At 44.0% G+C, this 12,271-nt stretch overlaps 1 protein-coding gene across 6 annotated transcripts in view; it reads right to left on the bottom strand.

Annotated features, from left to right (window-relative positions):
• The window catches only part of APAF1 (apoptotic peptidase activating factor 1), an 88,532-nt gene that overhangs the window by 74,676 nt on the left and 1,585 nt on the right, over positions 1-12,271 (bottom strand). For all 6 annotated transcript variants that reach the window (XM_075934043.1, XM_075934039.1, XM_075934030.1 and 3 more), the window contains 5 exons: positions 7,183-7,363; positions 6,649-6,835; positions 5,504-5,701; positions 3,719-3,902; positions 1,739-1,851 (listed from right to left, as the gene is read on the bottom strand). In XM_075934043.1, the coding sequence (XP_075790158.1) occupies positions 1,739-1,851; positions 3,719-3,902; positions 5,504-5,701; positions 6,649-6,835; positions 7,183-7,320 (820 nt within the window). In that variant the 5' untranslated portion in view covers positions 7,321-7,363. The remainder of the gene's footprint in view (positions 1-1,738; positions 1,852-3,718; positions 3,903-5,503; positions 5,702-6,648; positions 6,836-7,182; positions 7,364-12,271) is intronic.

Below are 12,271 nucleotides of genomic sequence, written 5' to 3'. Positions count from 1 at the left end.
CCATGAGTTCACTCAATGCACCTTTGCAAGCAGCATGCAATTACATGATGTCTGTATTAAAGGGTTATGCAAAAGCCACAAAGTAGCTAATACAGGCAGTCCCCGAGTTACGCGGATCCGACTTATGTCGGATCCGCAGTTACAAACGGGGCCCCTCCCTCTCCCTCTCCAGCAGACCAGGGAGAGGAAGCAAAGCGGCGGAGCACGTGGTCAGCGGACAGCCCAGATGCTTCTGGGCTGTCCGCTGCCCGCGTGTTCCGCCGCTTTGCTCCCCATCCCCCTGGTCTGCAAACCAGGGGGACGGGGAGCAAAGCAGAGCAAAGCCACGGAGCCCGAGAACAGCAGGACAGCCACGGCGCGTCTGGGCTGTCCCGCTGCCCCCGTGCTCCGCGGCTTTGCTCCGGACGCCTGTGGTACAGCAGCTGGGGCGCTGCCGGTTGGTCCCATAACACCGCTCTGGGCGCTACTGGACCAACCCGGCAGCACCCCAGCTGCTCTGCCCCAGGCGTCCTGATTCAGCCACTGCTGGTCAGTTTCAGCAGTGGCTGAATCAGGACGCCTGGGGCAGAGCAGCTGGGGTGCTGCTGGGTTGGTCCAGTAGCGCCGAGGAGCGGCGGCGCTACTGAACCAACCCAGCAGCACCCCAGCTGCTCTGCCCCAGGTGTCCCCAAGTCAGCCGCTGCTGAAACTGACCAGTGGCTGACTACAGGAAGCCCCTGCACCGGGCTTCCTGGAATCAGCCGCTGATCAGTTTCAGCAGCAGCTGACTTGGGGATGCCTGGAGTGCTTAAGTTTAATCTGTATGTAAGTCAGAACTGGCGTCCATATTCAGCCGCTGTTGAAACTGATCAGTTTCAGCAGCAGCTGAATCTGGACGCCAGTTCCGACTTACATACAGATTCAACTTAAGAACAAACCTACAGTCCCTATCTTGTACGTAACCTGGGGACTGCCTGTAGATAAAATATATTTAATGTAGAACTGTGTTGTGGGCATGAATTTCAAAAGCAAGTGGTGATTTTGGGCATTCAATGTGAGAAACTTCAAGGGGTCTAGATTTTCAAAATTGTTAAATACTGATCCTCTGAAAGTAATAGTCTCAAGTTGCACACCCACAGACAAAGGCATCTAACATAACTAGCAAATTTTTGAACTCTGACTCATATTGTTAACTGGTTGATATTTAGTTTTAATAGTATGTGTTATTAACATGGATTATTAGAAATCAGGTGAATAACAGAAAATTAATTACTTGCAGAAAGACTTCCAAGGTGAGAATGCTATCAAGTGGGACTGCAAGAGCAATTTAGGAGTTAGTTAATATTATAATTTAAAAAGACAAATGAACTATGATCAAGTATTCCACCAACACTAGCAGAAAAGACAAGCTGCAAAATGATTTGGAGAAATCAGAAAGAGTAGATTCCAGGCAACATGTCAGATTCATAACATACTGTTTTATGTTAATAGTACATAACATTTTCCCATGCATAAACTTATGGAACTGGAGTGTAGCAGACAACTCTACCAGTTCTGTGTACTTTAAATCCCCTATTACATTAGCCACTTGCACCCAAGAGAGGTAGAGCACACCTGACAAATTATTTTTATAACTGAAGTGAAAAAGAAAAAAGCGGTTCCTTTCAAAAGGAATGCAAACATTTAAATCAAAAGTTGAATAGCTTTAAAAACATACATATGTATCAAAAGCTAGGCAAGGGAAGAAAACAATTCTTACCAGTCACTGAGTCAGTTACACTCCTATCCCTACTGGTAATAAGAACTTGACACTGATTATCAAAAGCTTTTAATACCCAGGAATCCCAAATGTCATCCAGAACTAGGAGACACCTAAACCAGGAAAAAAAATTAGGGTCAACTAACCACTTCTCAAAAAAGTATTCTGGAAAGTTATTTCATTATTAAAATGCTATCTGTAAGTCGCATTAAATATTGCAATTCAGGAAAGAATGGTGTGTTTTGAAGCCAAATATCTCAAAATATAATTAATTACTGTAAACGTTTTGCCATTCACCACTTTGTCAATAGGGAAAATATACAACTTTGCTTGTAATTTATGGCTGTATCTCTGTCACAAATGAATTATTAGGCAAGCATTTCGAAATTTTTCTTCTTAATACCTTTCAGGATAGAAAAATATATATATGTTTTCCAAACTTGAGAAGCTTACCCTCCACTCACTCAACAGCATCTCTCTATTTGTATGTGTATGTTTGTGAAGTGTAACTTTTGAGAAGCACATCTAAAACTCCAAAAATGCAGGGAACCCTATTTGTTTTGAAGAAAGTCAGAACTATGTAACACTGAAGGACATATTGAGCCACGTGCGATCTCATTAGCACAACTACAGATTAAAGTACCTCTGCAATTTTCTATACATCAAATCAAACAACAACAAAAACAAATGGTAGATGACACCCATTAACTCATTTAAGTATAACATTATCCCAGCTTGTAGACAGCAAATTGCTTTCAGAACTGCTAACCACGTAACAGCTATGTGGTGGTGGCTCAGCAGGCAGGGAAGAAGATGAAGCTTCACTACTTCTTCCTGATATCCAACCTCCACAAAAATCTACTCCATGGCAAGAGAAGACAATTTACCAGCCAGCACCTATCCATTGCTATTGAGATGGAAGAAAGGGACTTTTGGGAAGAACTGGGGGAGCAGGAGTGCAGGGAAAGAGAAACACAACTCTCAGCATGGCAGGAAAGAAAAAGATCCCTTAGTGTTGATAGGAGAATGTGTACTCTGCTATGGGGGAAAAGAGTGACAAACAATACCCATGAGAGGCAATCAAGTGATCCCAACATAAGGGTAAGGAGACACACAGAACCCGAACCAGAAGAGAGACTGGAGAATCCCAGGAATGGCATTTAAGGAACTTATGAGGTGGAATGGAGGAATGCAAGAAGCCCCTGATGAATGCAGTAAGATAAGCTTACATAAATTACAACGTGTGTCCCCTCCTAGTCCAGGGATGGGCAAACCTTCAGATCTGTCAGTGAGCTAGATCAGATCAGACGGCTAGAGTAATCCTCTCTCCCTGGGGCTGCATACCGAGCCCCTCATCCACAGTCCTACCCCAGAACAATTATTTAAATGAATAAAAATAAAAATATTTGAGGTAAGGACCCAAGCAACACGGGGTAAATCTTCCAGTGTATATTATAAATCCTTTTACATGTGTGTCTAATTTCAGTTTTTGCATGCCTTTCTGAACCCATCACACATACAGAGTGGAAAATCCTCATACGGGGCCTTTCATTTGAGCATCATAATATGCAGGGCTTGACAAACCGCAGTGAAATCTACTCGTCAGCCCTGCACTACGCATTCACAAGACCCGCATTGTGCATGCACGCACCGCTGGTGAACGGGGCGACCGGCTGAAATCTACTCGCCACGGGCGAGTAGATTCACTGATTTGTCGAGCCCTGATAATATGTTTAAGAGTAACCCAACTTCTTGAAGATCCTTCAGTTTTGCCTTAAACAACATTTCCTCTATAATCTACTGCATTACTTCCTAGGATATTCAAAGGTTAGGTTGGAAAGAATTTAAAAGGTGACCACATTATAACCTCGTACAAGTTTTAAAGAGGAGTCACAATAAGGCTAAATAACTTGACCAAGATTGTGTTTTCTTATATATAACCTAATTCCTCAGACACATCATTTATCCCATCAATAGTACCTGGGGTATTTGCGCAGCATCAGCAGACGAAGACGGTCTTTAGCCTCTTCAATATTAAGTGGTGGCCTCTGTGAAAGAGAGAAATCCTGGTCTAGTCTACTACAAATATTCTGGAGTTTCATTAGAAGTCCCGCCTTGTCTTGTTTTCCAACAGAAATCCAATGTACCCCTCCTGGGAAGCAATCTAGGAAAAAGATAATGAAGAATTAAAATACGTATTTTTAGGTGACACATATTTGCTATTAGTGACAAATTAGTGATAAATATAATCAAAATTATATCAAGAAAATATTTCATAAAGCTAAGATGGAAATAAATTTTAGGTTCCTAAGCAGCTGTCAAACTAGGTAAACATATTTTGAAATGTGAATAAAATACTTCCGTAATTCTAAATTCAAACGCATTTGCACATCAACCAAAGCAGAGTGAACTGCTTATATCCTTATTCCAAAAATACTATGCAGAATCGGAAAGTAATTCTGAGGACTTTTTCCATGACCTAGTTACATCCAATGATTTTAGTGCAGCGTTTCTTAACCTGTGTTCCGCGGCACACCGGCAGTTGGAAGTGTACTGTGGAAAACAAGAGAATTCAAAATGGCCACCCTTAAAGGGGCAGGCAACTTTTTTTTTTTGCTCAATAACTTTCCCCCTACCTTTTTTGCCTCTCAATAACTTACTCCACCCCTGCCCTCCTCCCCCCACCCCGGACTCTCTTTTTTTTTTTTTTTTTTGTGGCTCAACCAAAAATCCTTGGTGTTCCTCAGTCTTAAAACGTTTAAGAAACACGGTTTCAGAGTATCAAAACTATAAATACTAGATGACTTTTTTCAGAAATGCACATGTCATTTAGAAGCCTGAATCCCATTTACCTGCAATGGGACTTAAGCTCAGTAATGATTTATGAAAATGTTATGTACAGGCAGTCCCTGGGTTACGTACAAGATAGGGACTGTAGGTTTGTTCTTAAGTTGAATCTGTATGTAAGTCGGAACTGGCGTCCAGATTCAGCCGCTGCTGAAACTGACCGCCAGTTCTGACTTACATACAGATTCAACTTAAGAACCCCAAGCGTCCCCAAGTCAGCTGCTGCTGAAACTGATCAGCGGCTGATTCCAGGAAGCCCGGGGCAGAGCAACTCTGCCTCAGGCTTCCTGTAGTCAGCGCTGGTCAGTTTCAGCAGCGGCTGACTTGGGGACGCCTGGCGCAGAGCAGCTGGGGTGCTGCTGGGTTGGTCCAGTAGCGCCGAGGAGCGGCGCTACTGGACCAACCCAGCAGCACCCCAGCTGCTCTGCCCCAGGCGTCCTGATTCAGCTGCTGCTGAAACTGACCAGCAGCGGCTGAATCAGGACGCCTGGGGCAGAGCAGCGGGGGTGCTGCCGGGTTGGTCCAGTAGTGCCAGAGCGGCGCTGCGGGACCAACCGGCAGTGCCCCAGCTGTTCTGCCCCAGGGTCCACAACAAAAGCCTGGTCTGCTGGGGGGGGGGGGGGGGGGCACACTACCTGCGCCCCTCCTGCCCCCCAGCAGACCAGGGACACGGGGAGCAAAGCTGCAGCGGCGGGGTGCCGCGCCTCTGAGGCTTTGCTCTGGCGCGGAACCCGCCGCCGCTGCGGCTTTGCTCCCGGTGTCCCTGGTCTGCTGGAGACAGTCCCCAGCAGACCAGGGGCACCGGGAGCAAAGCCGCAGCCGCGGCGGGGTCCCGCACTTCTGAGGCTTTGCCAGAGGACTGTCTGTACAAATTAAGAATGGGCACCTGTAATAGTTATATGACAATGCTAAAAGTACCTTCCAAAAGATGGTGATCCCGAAGTGCTTCTGCTGTTAAAACAGACTTCCCACAACCTGCCATTCCATAAACAGTGACCCAACCTGGATTACTTCTTAAGTTACACAGTTTCTGTTGAATTGTTTTCACTAGTTTTGGACGAGTAACAAATACAACTGGTCTTTGTGGTACTCCACCTTCACAGAGGACAGTCCTCACTGAAATTTAAAAATACATACACAGAACAGAAATAATGTCTAAACAATCTCCCCCCAGCTCTTAAAACAAATTCTGTTATAAAAACTACTAGATCATCAGTTGCCGAAATCTACTGTTTGTCCCCAGAACAAACATAAAGGTTACAAAACAGGAATCGGCTTCTCTCTCACTGCGCTGCCTATGATTACATTTCCACTGTGAACTAGAGGACTGATCACTGTAGCATAAAGGAGTAACTCACCCTCCATGACACATTTTTAGACCTAGATAATCAATAAAAGTACAGTAAGGTTGATGGCACATTTTCAAATGCTATATGAATGCTCATGCCACTAAGGATTGCTCAGAGACAATCGCCCCATTTCACATCAGTCACAGAACACAACTACTGCCAACAAGATGTTTGAATCGGTTTAGGAATGCACTTAAGACAATTTGAAGTCTATACTTTAAACACACGCTTATGGTAGATGAGAAATGTGAATAAACTATTAATGGACTTTTAGTATGCCCCAAGTATTAAATTAACATAAAAGAAAGTTTTGTGGGCAGGAAGTAAGTTTCCAAGAAGATTTTCAGAATTTTACTTCTATACTCTACTCAAATTCAGCTTCTTTAAAATATGCTTACAACAAAGCTCTTCCTCTTGACTACTTCTTCACAGTCAAGTCTTCAGATTTAAATGGAAATATGGGACATGTTAGCCTTCATTTAAATACTAATCAACAGAAAATTTCTTAAAATAAAATTACTGAACATGAAACCACCAATTTCATACAAGACCACTCTCTTCCCCACCCTGTATGTCAGATGAAATATGGAAACATTGGCTAGTGCCATACCAAATTAAACTGTCTCAAGAAGCCGTACACTTATTCATTTTGAAGGAATTAAACCAGGATTTAAGTCTATCTTCAAGACTAAAGAATGAAAGAGTTATACTGACCATATGAAGTACCTCCATCCATAGACTTGTTTCCTTTACAAGAGAGGATAGGTATTCCATCCTGAAGAAGAGCAGCCAGGTCTTTGTACCCTTCATGAAGCAGTGCATTATAGAAGGATATATATGAATAATTATCTTTTGCAAGAATAATTTTTATTAGCATAGCAGCTCGCTCCCTCTGCGTAGTCTAACAGAAGCAAAGAAATAAAAATTTATTATATAAAATCTCAAAAATTGAGAGACTTATTAGATCTAGTTCCAACACCTAGCTAGTTAAATACTGTGCTTCTTATTGCCAGGAACACTTGTTGCTAATACAGGTCAGATAATGAACTTGCATTAAGACTTGAATTTAGCAAGATATTCAAACACACAGTTAACTTTGAGCATGTAAGTAGCCCTACATGAAGTTAGACATGTGTTTGGGTATATTGCTGAATCATGGCCTAAGATGTCAGAAGTTTATTCAAACAAGTATTCTAAAACATGTTGATCAGTCTGAGAACAGGAAATTGATTAAGATATGTATTTTACCTGTGCTTTTACTTTCTCCTCCTCCTGTAATGTTAGTACTTCATCAGCAATCATATGATCCATAATGTAAGAGGTCTTGATGTCTCTTTCCAATGCTTCATGATTCAGAAGCAAATGATTTCGAGACTTCACATCCATTTTTCTTCAGTGCAGTAAAAATAAATTTGCACAGGAACATGAGCTAGTCAAGACAGTAAGAAACAAATTGATTTCAAAATATATTTCCTTTTATGTAATGTCATTTAAAAAGCAAATGGCAACAGTAACCCCAACATTAACTCCAGCAGCTGAAATATAGCTGATCTTCAGTTAAGTTCATGTTATGAATTACATCACTAGAAACTGCACAAGCAACCAACATGTCAGCCTATTACTGGTATTTCTTGAGAACATTATATTAAGATATTTGTATTACCCCTCTCCTAGATATCTGTATTACCATCCATGCTCAGATGCTTATATCCAGCTCGGCTGATAAACATAATACAGGCAGTCCCCGGGTTACGTACAAGATAGGGACTATAGGTTTGTTCTTAAGTTGAATTTGTGCGTAAGTCGGAACTGGCTCCAGATTCAGCTGCTGCTGCTGAAACTGACCAGGGACTGACAACAGGAAGCCGGAGGCAGAGTTGCTCTGCCCCCAGCTTCCTGGAATCAGCCACTGATCAGTTTCAACAGCGGCTGAATCTGGAGCCTGGGACAGAACAGCTGGGGCGCTGCCAGGTAGGTCCCCCCAGGACCAACCCGGCAGCACCCCAGCTGCTCTACCCCAGGCGTCCACAACAAAAGCCTGGTCTGCTGGGGGGGGGTGGCGCACTAGCTGCGTCGTCCCCCCCAGCAGACCAGGGAGACCCGGAGCAAAGCCGCGGGGGCGGCGGGGTCCCGCGCCTCTGCGGCTTTGCTCCGGGTGTCCCTGGTCCGCTGGGGGGGGGGGGGGGTGTCCCCAGCAGACCAGGGACACCCGGAGCAAAGCCTTGGAGGTGGTGGGGTCCCGCACCTCTGCGGCTTTGCTCCGGAGCAAAGCCTTGGAGGCACAGGACTCCGCCGCCTCTGCGGCTTTACTCCGGGTGTCCCTGGTCTGCTCGGGGTGTCCCTGGTCTGCTGGGAGGGGTCCCTAGCAGGCCAGGGACACCCCAAGCAAAGCCGCAGAGGCGCGGGACCCCCAGGGACACCCCGAGCAGCTTTTCTCGCCCTGGAGGACGCGGTGGCGGGACCACTGCGCGTCTGGGTGGTCCCGCCGCCCGCGAGTTCCGGGGCGAGAAAAGCCCCGTTCGTAAGTGCAGATCCAACATAAGTCGGATTCGCGTAACTCAGAGACTGCCTGTAAATTAAGGAAACAAAATGAAATCCTCTATCATCATCTCCTTTAGCAGTGATTCTCAACCAGAAATATATATCAACTCATCTAGATGCTTGGCTAGTTTTACAACATGCTATGTAAAAAGCACTAGCAAAATCAAACTAAACTAAATTAAATGACTTGTTTATATTGTGCTATATACTATACACTGAAATGTAAATACAATATTTATATTCCAATTATTTTATAATTATATAGTAAAAATTAGAGAGTAAGGAGTTTTTTTAGCAATAGTGTGCTGTGACACTTTTGTACTTTTATATTTTATTTTGAAAGCAAATAATTTTTGAGTGAGTTGCAACTTGGGGAGATGCAAGATAAATTGACTCATGAAAGGGATACACTATTCCGGAAAGACTGAAATACACTGTTTTATAGTATAACACATGTAAGTAGCTTTTCTTTTTTTTTTTGGCAAATGAAAGACAGGTATTAGTGTTTGGATTTTAGAAGTATACTGTACAATAAATGTGAAACATTACCAGTATATTCAAAATCTTACCCAAAAACCCTAATAATGTGTTCACGTTATCAAAAAGAACACACTCCTACTACACGCCAAATTATGTATAATTGGGACACTTAAGTGGCTCCGCCATTAAAGTTGTATTTAAATTTGTACTTAAAGCATGATTGAAATTGAGACATTTCATATTTTAATTGTGAAATTAGACAATGTTCAATACACAAATTCTTTGCAGATCAACTGACGTTCCCATTTTTTAGCAATCAAATATATATTAACTTTTCAAGAGGAAAAACAAACAAGTTAGTGATGTTTTTGACACATATACCAATTAATATAATGTCTCAAGGACAAGGCACTTTTCAAATATTGCAGTGAACCATACAAAGAGTTATTTATCATAACTGAGTAAGTCTCCCCAAAGACAAGAGTTCAAAACTGTCAAGTTTCACCAACTAGTTGTTTTCCAATGTTGCCTAACTTGCCCAGGCAAGTCCCTGGAAAAGCTACTCACATACACTGCTTGCTGAGAGCACAGCTAGATTATACCAAAGCATCAGTATGTAAAGGCAGAATTTCCCACAAAGCTCCACCACCATACATGTTTACATCTCACTTGCTCTCCGCACACTTTATACCCTTCCTTGGGTCATCAGAAGGGGAAAAGTAAGGACTGGGGCCTCACCCTTTCCCAAATACTCATGGCAAGCCAGCCCTACAGAAGTGTCCCAGTGAGAGGAACTAGATTTTGCAGCTATGCCTCTACAGAATTCAGGAGTTGGGGTTTTCTTATTGTTATTTGCAATACAAGGTTTGGATTAGTAGAGTCGTTATGAGTTTGCTAGCAAAGCAGATTTGTGAGGGAGCTGAACACAAAGCTAGGCAGCAGCAAAGCTCTCGCTAAGGCACAGATGTAACATGGATCAGCTTTATGTTTAAAAAAACTACATTAGAAGAATATTAAGATTGCAAACACAAGCATCAAAATGCTAGAAAATGCTAGCATCATTACCCATGTAACTTCAGTTTAGCCTGTTTGTGCAATGTACGCAGGCTCCCTACACATACCAGAAGCCTGCCGGTAACCATAAAGGTTAACCAATTAATCTAGGCTCATCAGTTAACTGTGTACACGGTTACACTTTCAAATCCCTATTACATATCCTTTGTCCCTACAACCTGTCCCTATCCCTCCCTTCTGCTCCTATACTTCTCACCTGCTTTTCTCCATTGCGACCCACACAACTCCTACTTAACTTCTAACTGACCCCCATTCTATTTCCTTATAAATCCTGTCTCCTGCTCCTAATACAGAATCACAGAACTGGACGGAATCTTGAGAGATTATCAAGTCCAGTTCCCTGCACACATGGCAGGACCAAGCACCATCTAGACCAGTGTTAGGCAACCTGGAGCCCACTGGAGCTTCACCTGCAGTCTACAGACCCTGTCTATTCCACTCTCCCACAGCGGCACTGGAACCCTGCACTTCCTACTTCTTCCCTTCCCTCCCAGTTCTTCAAAGCTGGTTGTGGCTGTTCCAGATCTGGGAGGGAGGGGGAAGAGCGAGGACAAAATGTGAATCAGATTTGCATGCTCCACAGAGTACTGCAGCCCAGTGAAGTGAAGGGAGGGCCATTAATGCAGCCCACTCCCTATTCTTGGTTGCCCAACGCTGATCTAGACCATCATTAACAGGGGTTTGTCTAACCTGATCTTAAAAATCTCCAGCGATGGAGATTCCACAATCTCCGTAGGTAATTTATTCCAATGCTTAACAACACTGACAGTTAAGAAGTTTTTTCTCATGTTCAATCTAACCCTCCCTTACCACAATTTAAGCCTACTGTTTCTTATCCGGTCATCAGAGGTTAAGGAGAATAATTTTTTCCCCTCCTCCTTTCAACAACATTTAAGGTACTTGAAAGCTGTTATGTCCCCTCTCAGTTTTCTCTTATCCAAACTAAAAAAAACCAATTATTTCAATCATCTATCATAGATAATGTTTTTTAGACATTTAATCATTTTTGCTGCTCTTCTCTGAGCTATCTCCAATTTGACACAGCTTTCCTGAAATGTGACACAATACTCCAGGTGAGGTCTAACCAGCCCGGAATACAGTGAAAGAATTATGACTCATGTCTTGTTTGCTATCTTCCCTATTCTCTTACAATGCCTGGCTCCTTCGATGCCCTCTCCAACCTTTAGACTCCTATCTGAGCCCCCAGCTCCTGCTCCAACTCCTCTACCCACTACTGCATCTAAGTCAGACTGCTTCCTTCTCCAGTGCAATGCTGGCTGTGTGCTAGCAAGAAGGCATCTTCTATCGCTTACTCTATCTTCCGCTCTCAGTTCCAGTGCCTAGCATCACAGCAGCAGCAGGAAAAAATTCTAACAAAGTCTTGTTCAGCTCTTGCAAACCCAGGATAGAGTATGCTCAACAGGGGCTCTGAGTCAGGCTGTCCCTACCAACATCGAAAATATGCAGCACCCCTAGCTACTCCTCCCACACTCACTGTCCCTTTCCCCAGGGCATATCCCTATGATCTCACCTCTACTTTTATGGAGATTTGACTCTTCTAATCCACCACATTGACCTCCTCCCAAACTCCAACACCATACTGCACCATAGGGTACCTTAAGGTCCTCCACCACTACTGGGCACCCTGCACTCCCTAAATGGCATTCCTGGCCAAGACACCCTACAACTTCCCCATAGTGCATTCTCTTTGCCCATGCCTCTGCAGGGCAGGCACAACACGATCAAGGGGTGTGCGCAAAACCTGCCTCCCAACAGGAGCATAAGCCACTGGTTGCATGAAGATTGGGATCACCCTGAAGCCTCCCTTCCCTTCAGGACAAACTCACTGGTGAGGCTGCACCCTACCCTGATGCAGCACAAGCACTGGACATGCTCCAGAAACACACTAGAGCCCCAGCCCTCTGAACCAGGTGCACTGTAACAGCAAGTGAAAGGGACAGCCTTGAAATTTCACCTAGCCCAGCCACCCACCTGGCAGTGATTTATGTCTCTCCTGGCTGCTTCTGCTATGCCTGCTTGACATTGCTGCTGGAGAGGGACATGTGACCTCTCTCTCAGTTTCCTTTTGCTTCCCAGTCAGAATTAGTGATGTGTTCAGGGCTCGACAAATCATTGAATCTACTCGCCTATGGTAAGTAGATTTTAGCCAGTTGTCCCGTTCACCGACAGCGCGCGCATGCGGGTCTTGCGCATGTGCAGTGCGGGACTGGTGAGCAGATTT

Source organism: Pelodiscus sinensis, chromosome 1 (genome assembly GCF_049634645.1).
Source record: "Pelodiscus sinensis isolate JC-2024 chromosome 1, ASM4963464v1, whole genome shotgun sequence".
Classification (NCBI taxonomy): domain Eukaryota; kingdom Metazoa; phylum Chordata; order Testudines; family Trionychidae; genus Pelodiscus; species Pelodiscus sinensis.
This window is presented reverse-complemented; position numbering and strand designations above follow the sequence as displayed.